Raw genomic sequence first — 16,656 nt, 5'->3', positions numbered from 1 at the left:
AAAAAAAAAAACAAAAAACAAAAAGCAAAACAAAAAGAAAGAATCATTTCACCAACCCATGTGGGGATTCCACAGTCACACTGTGTAGACTTCTGTGCTGCTGGCAGAGTCCACATGGACAGGAAGCTGACACAGAGGAAAGCAGATGAAAGTCGCGCTGAAACTGAGCTGCTGGATTCAGCCATGCCTGAAGCCGCATTCCCCTCTCCTCCCTTTACTTCAGCTACTTTTGATTTGGGTTTTGACTACTCGGTTGTGCCCAGCTGGCAAAAAGGTGAAGGAATTCCTGCTGGCCTCAGGAACACAGCGAGAGGGGAGACAATGAGGGTTTAGGGGTAGCATCTCTCACCTGGTAGGTCAGAGGCTGGGGGCGTCAGTGACACGGAGAACGGTGCCTGTGAGAAGGGCTTCACGCTGCAGGACAAAGGGAATCCTGTGAGTGCAGTAGAGTGATGCTGGCCGAGCCAGCCAGGACTGACCCTTGCCCATGAAAAGTCAGGCTCCCCCACCAGGACATTCCATGCAGGACGATGTGGTGGCTACAATGATGGCTCCTCTTGTGTCTCAGAAGACGGAGGTTGATGCGGACCAAAAGTGCCATAAAGCCTGAACTCCAACCCCGGTTAGTCCCAACCATGAGGACAGGGATTTTTGTTGTTTTAGCAACACTAGAATCAAACCTAGTGCTTCGAGTATGCTAAGCATGGGCTTCACAAAGCAACATCTGCCTACTGTGGATGCTAGGCAGGTGCTCTATCACTGTGCCACACCCCAGCCCCCAACTGAGAGACTAGGGAGGAGTTCTACCACTGAGCCGCACTGCCAGTTCCTGCATTTTGCTGCAGGATCTCCCTGGGTAGCCCAGGCTGACTCAAGATCCTCCTGCATGAGCCTCTAGGGTGCTAAAATGACAGGAACCAGCCACTACACCTGCTCAGTGTGATGATAATGTCCCACCTCAGTGCTGGCCTAAAGAGGTCATCAGTCACTTTGCCACTTAGCATGAGTTGGTTGGACTGGACAGGCCAGAGGAAAGAACTTTTTATGTAAATTTAATTCTTTTTTTTTTTTTTTTTAAACAGATCCTCGAAATGTAGCCCATTAACTAACAAAGACCCACCTGCCTCTGCCTCCCAAGACCTAAAGGTGTATGCCACCATGACCAGCTGTAACTTAATTCTTTTTTTTTTTTTTTTTTTGGTTTTTCGAGACAGGGTTTCTCTGTATAACCCTGGCTGTCCTGGAATTCACTCTGTAGACCAGGCTGACCTTGAACTCAGAAATCCACCTGTCTCTGCCTCCCAAGTGGTGGGATTAAAGGCATGTGCCACCACTGCCGGGCTGTAAACTTAATTCTAATTTAACTGGCTACTCACAAATAATAATTGTAGGCTCACACTCCAGAGGCCTAGAGGTAGTTCAAGAGATAATGGTCAGGAGACTAAGAAGCCAGAGGTGAAAGCAGAAAGACAGAGCCCAGGGCCTCCTCCTCCCAGCGCTCAAATTTATACTTGAGTGGATTTCCCACAGTGCCATGATTTGTCATCTGGCCATCTCTCCAGTGTTTGCTCCTCAGAAAGGCCCACCTGGCCTTCTAAAACAGAGCCCATAGTGGGTACAGTGGCACACAGTCAACAGCACAGAATCTCTGTGATGTTGGGGAGCTGCGGCAGGAGGAGCTAACCTGGGCTGTAGAGCTGAGAGCCTGTCTCAAATAAATAAGAAAAGCAAAAAAAAACAAAAAAAAAAAAACCATGAGGCTAGAGATGGACCCCAGTGGTAGAACACTTGACTAGCACACTACATACATACATACATACATACATACATACATACATATTTAAACTTTACACATACATGGGTCAGGAAGATTACAGCCTTTTACTTTGTTCCTTAATAAGAGCACACACCAGACACTTGGTGGGTATTCAGTAAATATCTGGTGTCCCTGCTGCTTAGGACAGGCCTCCGGTCACAGGAGAGGCTCACCTCAGCTTCCTGCCTGTGGGCATTACACATGGTGTTTATCTGCCTAGAATACTGCCAGTCCCAGACTCACCCTTCACCTGGCTAAACCCAATCAATCTCAGAGAAAACCCAAAACTTTCTCCCGAGCCATTAAACCCACAGTGGCTCCCCACAACGCTACACAAACACTTCCATTCTGTATTTCTGAAGGGGATGGGTTTAATCAGCACTGGCCTCCCCCACCCCCACCCCATTTGCCTATGGGCTCGCACCTGGAGCCTCCTCAGTCTCTGGGGAACTTGTTCTGATCTTTCTTGAGTCTCTGATGAGACAATCTAGCTTCTTCTCTCACAATATACACTCCCATGTTGCGCTCCTGCAGCCCCCTTTCTCTATGACACATCTGGTTACCCTCAGTGGCCAGAGGTCTCAGAGCTGAGGCCATTCCAGATACCCAAGACTCATCCTCTCCCTCCCAAGTAGGAACGAGTAAAGTGACCCTTTCCCCACTCTTAAGCCCCAGAGACACCCTAAGCAACTGGAAATGAGCCTTTAAGGCATGGTAAGGGCATTCATAGGCCCTCCCAAGAGGTTCTTGATCTACATCTGCCCTCCATGACCCTCTGAGACCCACTCATTCTTCCCAGAAGCCTCTAGGTCTATTATTGTCTTTCCATAAGCCTCTTGGGAACCTTTCATCTGTCCTGAGCCTAGGGCCTTAAACCTCCCTTCTCAAAATACTTAAGAGGATTCCCCTTATCTCCCCAAGGAGCCTAAAAACGTCCTCCCCTTTATATTCTCTATATCCTTAGCTGTCTTCTCATAAAGCCATATGGCTTCCTTTGTCTTTTGCAGGAGCGTCTATTTTTTTCTTAATTATTATTTATTTATTTAATATACATGAGTACACTGTAGCAGTCTTCAGACACACCAGAAAAGGGCATCAGATCCCATTAGAGATGGTTGTGTGCCACCATGTGGGTTGCTGGGAACCGAATTCAGGACCACTGGAAGAGCAGTCAGTGCTCTTAACTGCTGAGCCATCTCTCCAACCAGCCCCCTTGCAGGAGCCTCTAGTTCTGCAACTGCCTTCCCATGATGCTCTGGACCCACATGCCCTTCTAGTTGCCTCTGGGCCTTACGTCTGCCTTCCCATGAGTCTCAGCGACTGATGTTCACTCTTAGGGGCCATTATTCCCATGTATATAGCACACCTTTTCAGAGATGAGGTAGAGGAGGCCCTAAGCATAGAAGGGGTCACGCCCACCTAGACCCTAAACAGCAAAGCATAGCCAGTGCTAGACTTCAAAGCTACACGGCATGGTTCCAGAATCCATGTCCAAAATGAATACAGGTGGGAGGGAAGAGGGAAGTCAGGGAGACCCAGAATACTCACTCTGGAACATTCCATGGTGGCCCAGAGCTCCCTGACCAGAACTGGAAAAGCTCAGTGGCCTAGAGAGGAGACACGGATGAGGGTCAGACATCCCCTGTGGCCATTACAGCCCCATCCTTCCATCCCAGATTCTCCACAGCCCCCAACCCAAGCCACCTGAGGGCCAGAAGAGCCCAGCTTGGCCTGAAGGGAAGGGGCGGAGATGAGCTGTGCCGAAGACATGGTGGCCATGGTCTGGAAGGCCTTGTCCTTGGAGACTTGGTCCTGAGGAAAGGTTGAGATTCGGGTTAGTGGCGAGTTCTAGTTAAGGTCGCCAGGGTGGGGTGAAGACATGGGGAGTTGTGACACAGGGTCAGGGAGGGGTCAGCTCCCCACCCAAACCTTCTGTCTCTGCTGGCCTCCTCTGGAAGGGCAGTGTGTGAGGTACAGATGTGGGAAGATGGGCAGGGGGGACTCAGCACATTCAGAGTCTGACCCAGGGTGGGGGAAGGGGCCAAGGGAAGAAAGAAAACACCTAAGGAACTGCAGGTTCTACTCCGTCTCCCCGAGTACCAGACAATCACCCTGAGGCAGCCAGAGACTAGGGCTACCCATGGAACAGCTCACACCTCAGCTTCAGAGAAGAAAGGTTGGCACGTCCACAATAAGATGCTTATGGTTTTCTAAGTCAAGAAAAGCCTGGACACAGCGTTTCCTGACGCCCAGGCTACAGGAAGGGAGATGCCCCCGGGGACAGGAAGGGGGTGTTTTTATTCCAGACAGAACATAGAAAAGACTGAGAAAGGAAAGAAAAGATCAGAACCTAAGGGTTTCAGGCCTACAAAAAAGGAAGGGACCATTTCCAAATAAAAGAACAGGAAGTCTCATTCCTGAAGCTAAAAGGAAAGCAACCCCACAGAGGGCGAGTGACACGGGCTCAGGCTTGAGGGCACAGGGACTCGTGGTAGAGAAAAGAGAGCAGACAACAGTACTTTCTCATAGGAAAGTGCACAGCCAAGGGAGGCGAGGATGGAGTAGGGGACAGGAAAAGGTCAGCAGGGACAGGGGAGGGAAGGATGGGAGCAGAGAGAGCAACCTGTTTGCTACAGCAGCCACGCGACCTCTGCTTGATGAGCAGGCCGGCACCTGCAGGCAGGCTGCCTCCCTTGGGGTCTCTGACCCTCCAGACCTTTCTCTCTCTCTGTCTGGATCTCTGTCCTCCCATTTCCTTCACTGGTGTGTGTGTGTGTGTGTGTGTGTGTGTGTGTGTGTGTGTGTGTATTTCACCAACTCTCTGTCTCTGTCTGGCCCCACTTCCCATGTATGTGCCTTTCTCTCTGGGTTGCTGTACCCTTCTCTATCAATCTCTCTCTCTCTCTCTCTCTTTCTCTCTCTCTCTCTCTCTCTCTCTCTCTCTCTCTCTCTNTCTCTCTCTCTCTCTCTCTCTCTCTCTCTCTCTCTCTCTCTCTCTGGCCTCCCCATCTGTCTGAGTCTGTCTGTCTGTCTCTGGGTCTGTCCCTCTTACCCCATCCCTCCCTCTAAGCATCCCCACTCAGCCTCCCCCCGCCACGCCCGCCCACCTGCCTTTACCCTCACCTTCAGCTTGGACTGAATTTCTCTCGATTTCCTTCGAGCCAAAACCTGGATGTGGCTGGAGACCTGGAGGGATGAGAAGCAGGTCTAAGCATCCTTCGTCCACTGCCCTCCCTTCCCCCGGCGGCCGCACAACATGAAACCAAAGGCCGTCTAAAGTGTAAGCACAGCCTAGGGCTGGTCCTCCAGGCCCAGGCCCCTCTTTGTAATAAACCTCCTACAGAAATCAGAGCGACAAGACGGCTCAGCAGTAAGAGCACTTGGCACCAAGCCTAGTTCCAAAGGTCCATCCCTGAGACCAACGTGGTGGATGGGGAGCACCAACTCCTGCATGTTGTCTTCTGGTTTCTACATGTACAGTATGTCTCAAGGACACACACACACACCACACAGACACACACCACACACACACACCACACACACACACATACACACACACACAGCATACACACACACACACACCACATAATTTTCTTTAAAAAGTACTTAAAGTCTTTTGTGATATATTTTATGTATGTGGATTAGATGCATCATGGTGCACACACAGAGGTCAGAGGGAAAGCTGTGGGAGCTGGGTCTCCTACCATGGGGGCCCCAGAAACTAACTGAGCTAAGGTAATCAGGCTTAGCAGCAAGCCCTTTACCCACGACGCCATTTCACAGGCACATAATGTAAACATTTTACAGAAATATCCGGCATCCCCACAACCTAGAGAAAAACCACACAACAAGGCCGGAAAGACGATGGTTCAGTCAGTGAAGCTTGCCCTCCCTGCATGAGGACTTTAGTTCTTCAGTCCTTGTGTGCTCAATGCCAGCACCGGGAGACACAGATAGGTGCAGACTGGCACTTGCTGGAGACCCAGTCTAGTCAAATCCGCAAGTTCCAGGCCAGTGAGAGAACCAGTCTCAAAGAAGTGGGCAGCTGCTGAGATGAAACCGGGGTCTCCCACTGACCTCGGCATGCATGGAGAGGGACCTCCCACACTTACATACACACAGGAACCACATCAGCCTTGAACCTGACCCAGCCCACATGAAGACGGCCCTCAGGTAATGCCCAGCCCCAGACCAAAGTTCCAAAGTGTCAGTCCTGAGACCTGCTTTCGCGTTCTCGTCTTCCCTGTCCTCAGCTTGATGTAACGGGCAATGAGTTCGTTCCGGCCTGGAGGAGTCAAAATGGAAAAGAGTAAGACTCTCAGCAGAACTTCCTGCCAGAGAAGACAGGGCTGAGGGATAAGGTCAGCAAGCCACCAATCCCCACCAAACTACAGCCAAGCCAGGCTGGGGGACACCTCAGCCACAGGGTCAGCAGCTCAGCCAGCCACAGGGTCAGCAGCTCAGCCGTGTACTAGCTATGTGGCCATGGACGGATCACTTAGTCTTCCTGTGCCTCAGTTTCCCTCATCTGTGCAGGAAAAAAATGCTAGCGCCTAAGTTATGGGAAGGACACAATCCTTTTTCTTCGTTTTGTATTTTGTTTATTTTCATATCTATTCATTTATTTTTGTTTATTTATTTTTGGCTTTTTGGGACAGGGTCTCTCTACATAGCCCTGGCTGTCCTGGAACTCCCTCTATGTAGACCACACTGGCTTTGAATTCACAGATATCCACCCACCTGCCTCTGCCACCACTGTACCCTGCCTTATTTTTATTATTTTGAGATAAGGTCTTACTAGGCCAGGCTAGCACAGAGCTCAGGTATGTAACTGAGAATGGCCTTGAACTGTTCAGGTGTGTGCCACCACAGTGGGTCAGACTCTGGACACTTGGGTTAGTGTGACTTTTCTCCCTGGGGTCAGGACAGCCACCACAGGGGACTCACCATACATCTTGCCCTCATCTGACAGGATGATCTTGCGACGGCCACAGGGAGGGTAGATAGCCAGGGCCTCCTGAAAACTCTGCTCAATGTCGGGGCTCCACACACCTTCTGCATCAGGGCTGCCATCACCTCCAACGCCCTCGCTGCCTCCAGTGCCCTCTTCGCTGCCTTCCTCGCTCCCTGTCCAGCCCCCTCCATCATCCAGGGGGGCCCCAGTCCGGGGATCCCCCATCTGGGCCTGCAGAGATGAAGATCAGCAGCTACATATGGTATTGCAAGAACAGGCAGGAGCCCTGACTGAGAGAGAAGTCAGGCCTGGACCTGAACCTCTGGGTCTGAGGGAAAAGAGGAACCTAAGCCTGGGACCTGGGAGGCTGGTCTTCCTGTGAGGAATTTGCATTGGGACTGCATGGGGTTGAAGCCACCTGACTAACTCAGGTGCAGTGCCTGAGGCTGTGTTTGGATCACCGATTTAGGGAAGACCAGAGCCTGGTTAATTGGCAGGAGTGAGACTCTCCTATCCCACTAAGAAAGAACAGGTGCTCAGAGAAGGGCAGCAGCTGCTGGAAGAGCAGAGGCTAAGTCCAAAACCAACACCCAGAGAGAAGGGGGCAGAGAGATCCGGGGACAAAAATCAAGATCGACACAGCAAAAGGGGGCATAGTCAGAGCCCAGACCAGAAAGTAACCACAGAATCAGGCGGGGGCGGGGCTGGGTTCCCATCAAACTTCAGGCCTTGGGACTCAGTAGCCCAGCCATCTGGAGGACAGAACAAAGAGCCCAGGCATCCCCTCCCCCAGTTCCCCACAACCCCTGCTGAGGGCGGGGCCAGCATGCGAGCTGCGGCCCCGCCCCTCCCCCGGGCTCGGTTCCAGCCCAAGTTCCCATCGACTTTCCGGAGGCCAAGAACAGGGAAAACTTTCCCCATACAGTCAGACACCTCCTCCCTGGAGGTTTTATGTTATTCAGAACTCCCAGGACCCCAAAGTTCTGAGTCCAATCCCTCCAACTTTGGACTCTTGACCTGGTAGAGAAAGGTTAGGTGAACAAAGATCGCAAGCCCAGCCCAGTGTCGCGACGACGTTCAGGACCCCCACAGGCCGAAATCCCAACCCAGCCCACCCCCATGTGGCCAGACAAAGAGACAGATGAGCCAGGCAAGACAGACGGACATCTCTAATCTCCTGACCTAGTCCCCAATCCTCGGAAGACCAATGGCCGGAGGTCCAAGGGGCCCCATGGCTCTCCCTTGGCCACTCCCGCTCCTGCCCTGCTCCGTGAGGGGGCCACATGCCCACAGGGCGGATACTTGCACGAAGGATGGCCAGGGGGTCGAACTAACAGAAGACCCGTTGTCGCTCCTTCGCTCCCACGTCCTGCATCCACAGCCCCCGGCCACCCCGCGCGCTCCCCCAGCCGCAGACCACCCCCAGGCCCCTAACTCCGGAGAAAGTTCCAGCTCCACGCTTCGGCTGCGTCCCCCGCGCAAACTCCGGCCCCGGGGCAGAAAAGGGCTCCGGGCAGTTCCCACGCGATCTCAGGAACACGCGCCTCACCTCATCGCGCGGAACTTCCCACCCCAACTCACAAACCCCAAGCAGGATCCCGATTCCCGCCGTGGCCTTCCTACCTCCCGGCCTGGGCAGGGGAGCCGCGGGCGGGCGGGGCGAGACCCGGAGAAAGTTGCCGGGAGCTTTGTTTGGGAAAAGTGGGAGGGACCGGGGGGGGGCGGGCCCGGCGGTAGGCTGGAATCTCACGGGGACACTCGCTGCGAGGTGCTTGCTTTGGGAGAGATGAGTCCATCTAAGGACTAGGTAGGGTTGCTGGGGTCCCTAGGAGAGAAGGTGGTTATTTATGGGGGCCTGGATTCATGACATTAGAGGAGGAGGCTGGCGTTTGTAACTCTGGGTCTTTTTTTTTTTTTTTTTTTTAGCCCTGGCTGTCCTGGAACTCACTTTGTAGACCAGGCTGGCCTCGAACTCAGAAATCCGCCTGCCTCTGCCTCCCAAGTGCTGGGATTAAAGGTGTGCTGCGCCACCACACCCGGCTGTAACTCTGGGTCTTAAAGAAGAATATTGGGATCTGGACCCTGGGTCTGAAGAAGAAGGTACTGGGAGTTGAAGGGAGTAGAGTCCCAGTTAGAAGAGGAGATGTGACCTGGATCACATCTGTGAGTTTGCTGAGGATGTGGGATTGACAGATACAAAATAATCTTTACCAAATTTATGTGGGTTTTTAAAAAAAGATTTATTTATTTTCTTAACGTGAGTACATTGTAGTTGTACAGATGGTTGTGAGCCTTCATGTGGTTGTTGGGAATTGAGTTTTTAGGACTGCTGCTCACTCGGGTCTGCTCCAGTCTGCCCCACTCACTCAGTCCTGCTTGCTTCACCCCAAAGATTTCTTTATTATTACACATAAGTACACTGTAGCTGAGTTAAGACACACCAGAAGAGGGCGTCAGATCTCATTACAGGTGGTTGTGAGCCACCCTGTGGTTGCTGGGATTTGAACTCAGGACCTTCAGAATAGCAGTCAGTGCTATTACCTGTTGAACCAGACCATTTTGTGTTTTTATTTTACTCCGTTTTTAAACGTTTACATTTTATCTGTATGTTTTGTCTGCATGTATACCTACAGAGGCCAGAAGAGGGCACTGGGCACTGGATCCTCTGGAACTGGAGTTACAGATGGTTGTGGTCAACCATGTGGGTGCTGTAAGTGAAATCCAGATCCTCTGGACAAGCAGGCAGTGCTCTAAATCACTGAGCCATCTCCAGCCATGTATACTTGTGTGTGTATAGAAGTGTGGGTGTGGGTGTGTAAAAGTGGAGATGAAGGTCAGAACCCGGGACCTCACAAGGGCTAGGCAGAAGTTCCAACTCAGAGCTGTATCTGGTCCAACCAGTTTCTGTGTGATAAGTAAAGCGCTGGGGTGGGTTGGTTTGTTTCTGATGAGAACACAGCTTCCTTGTGACCTGGCCAGAGTGAAGCCTGTTGGGCTGGACCCTCTGGCATTTCTGAAGATCCACAGAAGTGCAGACTCCACAACTGCTTAGGCACCAGTGGCTGCAAGTGGCCCCTATCCCACTTAGAGGCAGAGCCTGGGTGCCTGAGGGCAGAGAGTTGGGATCCAGGGTCTTGGTCTGGGTAAGAGTGGTATCACTGAGTTATAGCCCCAGCTCCTGTTGAGTTGAAGCCAGCCAGGGTGATCTAGTTTGTTTTCCATTACTGTGATAAACACCATAACCAAAAGTTGGGGAGGAAAGCGTTAATTTAAGATTACCATTGTGATCCATCACGAAATCACCAGGAAAGGAACCTGGAGGCAGGAGCTGAAGCAGAGACCTTGGAGACCCACTGCTCACTGGCTCGCTCAGCCTTAGAGTGCCTAGGAACACTGGCCCAGGGGCAAAACCACCCACAGTCAGCTGGCCCCTCCAACAGCAATCATTAATCTCTGCCCTCAGGCACCCAGGCTCTGTCTAACCTGGGACAGGGGCCATTTCTGTGGACCTTCTGAAACACTGGGAGTCCAGCCCAGTAGGCTTCCTGCTGGCTGGGTCACAAGGCTCTGCAGACTTGCCTATAGGCCAATCTGATAGGGATATGTTTTCAACTGAAGTTCCCTCTTCCCAGATGACTCTGGCTCTTGTCAAGTTGACAACAAGAAAAACAAAAACCACCACCAACAACAAAAACTAAAAATATTCCAGCACACTGAAATACAAACATCCTTTGAGAAAACAGACAGACAAAATCCCCCCAAACAGCCAGCCAGGTAATGGTAGCATAGGCCTTAATCTCAGCACTCAGGAGGCAGAGGCAGGTGGACCGTTGATTCTGAGGCTCCTGGTCCACAGAGTGAGTTCCAGGACAGCCAGGGCTACACGGAGAAACCCTGTCTCGAAAAAAAGAAAAAGAAAGGAAGGAAGCAAGCAAGCAAGAAAATGGCTATGAGCTGGACAGATGGCTCAAGGAAAAGAACTTACTGCCAACCCTGACAACTTGAATTCAATGTCCAGATCTCTCTCTATCTCTCTCTCTCTCTCTCTCTCTCTCTCTCTCTCACACACACACACACACACACACACACACACAGGTCACACTGCTCAGCATAGTTCAAGGCCAGTCTGGGATGCATAAGACCCTATTTCTAAATTTAAAAAGCAAAAATATGAGAAAAAGAGGAAAAAGAAATGTTGGCTGTCTTCAAACTCAAAGCCAAGAGTAGCTGGCATATGGGCTCTGTGAGTCTGAAAGAAAGGGAAGCTTAGATTTGGGATTTCTTGGAAAATATAACACAGGGCTGTAATTAGGGGTTTTTTTGGAGGTAGCTGGGTTTTTTTAATGAAATCATCCGGAAAACGAGAAACATCTACAGTAATGCTCGGAGAGTCAGTAAATGAGGGTAAACCAGATGGCGGAGTGCTAAAGGCACTTGCAGCCAAGCTTGAGTTCGATCCTGGGGACCTACACAGTGACAGGTAAGAAACAACTCCTGACAATTGTTCACTGCCAGGCGTGGTGGCTCACGCCTTTAACCCCAGTACTTGGGAGGCAGAGGCAGGCGGATTTCTGAGTTCAAGGCCAGCCTGATCTACAGAGTGAGTTCCAGGACAGCCAGGGCTACACAGAGAAACCCTGTCTCAAAAAACAAAACAAAACAAAACAAAACAAAACGTTGTTCACTGACCTCCACATCTGCGCCATGGCAGTTCTGTGTGCAAACACTCCGAATAAGTAAGATTAAATGAATGATCTTAGTCCCATTTAATCTTAGATTAAATGAATGGTGAACAGGGATCCAAGGAGTTCTGGAATACAGAGGCGTGACCTGGTGGAGCATTGCTTTAGTTTAAAGGGTGAGTTAGGATCAGAAAACAGTAGACAGAGGACAGTAGGGTTCCGGAGCTGAGGCCAATGATAAGTTCAGGTAATAGAGGCTGGAGGATAAGATCAAGTGGAAGCATGGTTATAGACTAGGAGCGTAATCAGGAGAGGACCTAGTGGTCTGACGTAAGGGAAGTAGGTAGTGAAGAATGAAGAATCATGCGCATGGGAAGAAGGTTTATCCATGGGCTCATCAACTCCGGGCAAAGGCAGGGAGACAGGTGGCTGTGGCTTAAAGCACAAGCTTGTGCCTTCCAGAGAGATCCGGGGAGAATTCAGGTAGGTCAGCGGGTGGAGGCGTGGTCAGGAAAAAAGAGGGCGTGTCCCTTTGATGAGTCATAGCCAAAGAGGAAAATCTGTCTTAAAAGACGTTGTTGCCGAAAAGAAGGGTGGCTCTCAGGCACCAGGTAAAATAAATGCCTGTTTTATGAGTAAGGTCACCAGGTGTGGACGTGGCCATCCACGAGGAGTCTGGGTTAAGAGGTGTGGTCAGTCAACAATACAGATGTGGATATGCCAGAGCGGCGATGGTGGGGTAGTCAGGATCCGAGGCGACCGTGTGTGGAGGGCGTGGTGAGACAATTAGGGCGTGGCCAGTCTCGCGGAGCTGTGGCACCCAACGAACGCTCCAGTAATTTGCCCAGGCTCGAGACCAGAACTGAATATTAACTGTCCGTATCCGGCGGTGTCCGGACCCGGGTGACCGAACTGCAGTCCAGCAGAAGGCGCGAATGAAGGCAAAGGTAAGGAACTGGATCTGAGTGAGGCCAAACCCGGATAAGGGGCGCCTGAAATGGAGAGAACGCCTACAGAATCCAGAGGATGAAGGGCAGGTGGGCGGGGCGGAGCGAGTCCCTCACCTAGGTCGGAGCCTGGAAAGAGCCGACAAGGGGTGATTGTGGGATCTGAAACTGCCCTTGTCACAGCCTCCCACCCACCTGCAATGTGTCGACTGAGGGTCCTGCTGCTGCTGCTCCCCTTGGCCTTCGTGTCCTCCTCTGCTCTCCCCATCCATGATGTCGACTCTCAGCAGAACACCTCCGGGTTCCTGGGCCTTCAGAGTCTTCTCCAAAGCTTTAGTCGACTGTTCCTAAAAGTGAGTGATGGGACAGAGACATGAACCAGGCAGAAGACAGATAAGAAAAGGAGCAAACAGAACAGAGAGAGTTGGAGATAATAAGTCTTAGATGGGGGAGTGGTTGTCTAGCATATACGAAGTCCTGCAACAATTACATCAGCCCTCAGGAGGTGCAGGCCAGAGGAACAGGAGTGGGAAGCCACCTTCCCCTACCCAGGAAGTTTGAGGTCAGCCAGGAATACTCCAAATGTTGTGTAAAAGCAGGTGGTGGGTTGAACAGATAGATGGGGGACATGACAACACAAAATAAGAAGAGAAGCTGGACCTGTGATTGAAAGCCTGTCATCCCAGCTAGCAGGTCCTAGATGTGGCCAAGGCTCCCACGAAATCCCAACATGAAAAAAAAAAACAAAAACAAAAACCAACCAAGTTCAAGGTCAGCCTAGGCAGCTTTCATGAAACCCTGTTTGAAAACATAAAAAGAGGCAGGCCTGGCAACCCATGCACTTGGGAGGTAAGAGACAGGGCAGTGTCTGGATTTGAGGCCAGCTTGCTCTGCATATCGAGTTCCAGGTCAGCCAGAGCTACATACATAGTAAGACCCAGTCAAAATAAATCAATAAAAAGAGGGGTTATAGTGGCTGAGGGTGTGACTCAGAGGTAGAGCCCCCAAGCCAGGAGGCTGAGGGTATGGTTAGAGGGTACAGGGCTTACCTAGCATGTGTGGGGTGAGAGGGAGAGAGAAGGGGAAGGAGAGGTGGACGCCAGGACAGGTGAGGAATAGGAGCAGCAAAGAAATGGGACAGAAAGATGGATGGGGTTTGGTGGCTAGAGGCTCTGGGGATCGGTGGACCGAAGGAGAAGGAAGAATGGGACTGATTTGGAGGGCGCCCTGGAAGGACAGAGGGTGTGCACACCATTTCCCTCTGGCCCTAGAATGACCTGCTACGAGACCTGGACAACTTCTTCTCCTCCCCCATGGACTTCCGAAACCTTCCTAGGAACTTCCATCAGGAAGAGAACCAGGAGCACAGAATGGGAAACCATACCCTCTCCAGCCACCTACAGATAGACAAGGTGCCTCCCTCCGCAGGGCAGCCCTTCCTGCGTTCTCCCCACCACCCATCAGGCTGCTTTCCCTGACAGGAGGGGCAGGTGAGAGAGGAAAGCAGGTTTGTTCTGACTCTCTTGGGCAACCCTCACAGGTGACTGACAACCAGACAGGGGAGGTGCTCATCTCGGAGAAGGTCGAGGCCTCCATAGAGCCAGAACGGAACCCGGAAGGGGACTGGAAGGTAAGGACCTCCCTTGCCCCCAGGTGTCCAGGAATCAGCATTTTTCTAGAGCCAAGAAAGTCCACTGTGCCATACTGTTCCAGTCTGCTGTAATAAAGTATTTTAGCCCAAAGCATGCAAGGAAGGAAAGGGTTTATCTGGTTTACATCCCATCACTTAGGGAAACTCATGGCATCGCTTCTACTCTCCAGAACAAACAGATTTGCTTGTTTTCTCCTGTCTTAGGTGGTTCAGGATCCATTACTTAGGGAATGGTTCCACCCACAATGGGCTGGGTCGTCCTACATCATAACCATCTTGATCTAGTTAATACCCCATTCAGACTCTCTTCTCTGCTGATGCTAAGCTGTGACAAGATTGGCATTTAAGATTAGCCAGTATACACTCCATTCATGGAATATCCTGAGATTTCTGGGGCTCAGTGTAATGTGCCAAAAGGGAGAGGACAATAGGCATGGTTAAACGAACACAGATGATCTGGTACTTGAAAAGCTGAGACAGGAGGCAATAGGCATGGTTAAACGAACACAGATGATCCGGTACTTGAAAAGCTGAGACAGGAGGGTTGCCACCGCTTTAGGCAAAAGGCAGAAAGGATCTCTGTGGGTTGAAGACCAGCCTGGTTTACAAAGCAAGTCCCAGGCCAGCCGGGGCTACATATCAGGACCCTGTGTCAAAGCAAATATAAATGTCAGAAAGTGTTTTGGCCGTTCCAGAAAGTTTTAGGCTCTCCCAACAGCTTTGTAAATCTTAGCATTCAAAAACTCCACCAATCCCAGAAATCTGGCAGGCCAGTAAGCCAGGCCAGTAATCTCCCAGGATCCTCCAGCCTGGACCTCGCGAGTGTAGCCATTATAAGCATGACCTGCAGCTCCCTGTCACTCTGTGAATGCTGGAGTCCAGACTCAAGCTCTCAGAGTTGGGCACAAGTACCCTTTGACAGTCCCCTTTCTGAGACAGGGTCTCACTATGTAGCCTTGACTGGCTCTGAATTGTCAATGTCCCTGCCTCAACCTACAGATAGCTGGGAAAACATGCCTGAACCATCAGGCCCAACTGAAATCAGGGTAATTTCAGAACAGGAATTTGGCATAGGCAGCCAGGAATGGTGACACACCAGGTTTTTGTTTGGCTTTGCTTTGGTTTGGTTTAGGTTTTGGTTTTGGTTGTTTGAGATGGGATCACTGTCTGTATGTAGCCCAGGCTATCCAGTCCAGGCTGTCCTCCAACTCTAAGATCTGCGTGCCCCTGCCTCCTGAGTGAGTTTAAAGGCCTGCAACACCATCCCTGGCATAACTTAAGGCTTTTGACTCAGGGTGATCCAATACTTGGCCACCTCCCAAATGCGGGGATTCCAATTGTGAACCATCACACCAAATTTATCATTTATTTTTGTTTTGTTTTTTCCAAGATGGTTTTTCTATGTAACCCTGGCTACCCTCAAACTCACAGAGATCCTCCTGCCTCTGCCTCTGCCTCTTGAGTGCGGGGGAGTAAAGGCGTGCACCACCACTGCCCAGCGAATGCTTGCTTTCTTGCTTTCTTCCTTTCTTTCAAAAAAAAATTTTTTAATTTTTAAAAATTGTTAGGAATCCAAAAAATATCTTCTGCAGAGACACTAATAATGCATGTAAATGGTGCACACACTCAACGCTCAGGCACACCCACGTAAACATAGATGAAATAATCTCTAAGGCAACCGTGGAAGTTTAAAAATAATCAAATTTTGGTGCTGGAAAGATGGCTCAGCAGTTAAGAGCACTGATTGCTCTTCCAAAGGATCCAGGTTCAATTCCCAGCATCTATATGGCAGCTCACAACTGTCTGTACCTCCAGTTCCAGGGATCTGGCACCCCCTCAGAGACACACATGCAGGCAAAACACCAATGCACATGAAAATAAATAAATCTTAAATAGATAATAAATTTACTACACAAGAATGCTGCAGGCCAGACAGAAAACAGAACTGTCTGCCTAAAAAGGGTTTTTTAAGCAGCAAGTGAGCTGAAATGGAGGTTGAGATGGCCCAGTGAAGACCAAACATCTTGGATGCGCTGTGCGGCATCTGAGGGGGCTCCCTGTGCCTCAATCCCAGGTTCCCAAAGTGGAGGCAAAAGAGCCCCCGGTGCCTGTGCAGAAGGTCAGCGACAGCTTGCATCCAGAGCCCCGGCAGGTGGCTTTCTGGATCATGAAGATGCCAAGGAGGAGAACCCAGCCCGATGTCCAGGATGGAGGCCGCTGGCTCATAGAAAAGCGACATCGCATGCAGGCCATCCGGGATGGGCTCCGTGGAGGTGCCCGTGAGGACAGCCTGGAGGATGGGGTCCGTGTCCCCCAGCACGCCAAGCTGCCTGTCCGGAAGACACACTTTCTCTACATCCTCAGGCCATCCCAACAGCTGTAAGTGGGGACCAGATGTCCCTGCATGTCCCACACCCTACCCCAACGCCATATGGAAATAAAGGTTTTCTTACACCTAGCGCAATCTCCTTTTGGTATCTCTTCCCAAACAGGCCAGAATAACGACTCCATCCTACACATACACTCAGCCCTGACAATGGCTTTGCCAGCTCTTCCTTACATCTCACTCAGAACAAGGCCTCTTGGTTGGGCAGCTGGGTCTCCTG

General features: G+C 51.0%; 2 protein-coding genes across 3 annotated transcripts in view; one reads left to right on the top strand and one right to left on the bottom strand.

The window, feature by feature from the left end:
• The window catches only part of Tead2 (TEA domain transcription factor 2), a 17,813-nt gene extending 9,343 nt beyond the window's left edge, over positions 1–8,470 (bottom strand). The window contains exons 1-7 of one of the 2 annotated variants that reach the window (XM_021167140.1): positions 8,394–8,470; positions 6,764–7,001; positions 6,037–6,101; positions 4,940–5,002; positions 3,521–3,628; positions 3,365–3,423; positions 350–414 (exon numbers count right to left, since the gene is read on the bottom strand). In XM_021167140.1, coding sequence (XP_021022799.1) covers positions 350–414; positions 3,365–3,423; positions 3,521–3,628; positions 4,940–5,002; positions 6,037–6,101; positions 6,764–6,995 — 592 coding nt within the window. In that variant the 5' untranslated portion in view covers positions 6,996–7,001; positions 8,394–8,470. Of the gene's footprint in view, positions 1–349; positions 415–3,364; positions 3,424–3,520; positions 3,629–4,939; positions 5,003–6,036; positions 6,102–6,763; positions 7,002–8,351 lie in introns of both variants that reach the window. The other variant, XM_029479967.1, reaches the window with a different exon arrangement.
• Positions 8,471–12,028: 3,558 nt separating this feature from the next.
• Positions 12,029–16,508, top strand: Dkkl1 (dickkopf like acrosomal protein 1). Its single transcript, XM_021168157.1, has 5 exons — positions 12,029–12,399; positions 12,583–12,752; positions 13,671–13,811; positions 13,940–14,029; positions 16,125–16,508. The coding sequence occupies exons 2-5, from the start codon at positions 12,600–12,602 to the stop codon at positions 16,431–16,433; spliced, it is 693 nt and encodes a 230-aa protein (XP_021023816.1). The 5' UTR covers positions 12,029–12,399; positions 12,583–12,599; the 3' UTR covers positions 16,434–16,508.
• Positions 16,509–16,656: the final 148 nt, after the last annotated feature.

Source organism: Mus caroli, chromosome 7 (assembly GCF_900094665.2).
Source record: "Mus caroli chromosome 7, CAROLI_EIJ_v1.1, whole genome shotgun sequence".
In the NCBI taxonomy this organism is placed as follows: Eukaryota; Metazoa; Chordata; class Mammalia; order Rodentia; family Muridae; genus Mus; species Mus caroli.
This window is presented reverse-complemented; position numbering and strand designations above follow the sequence as displayed.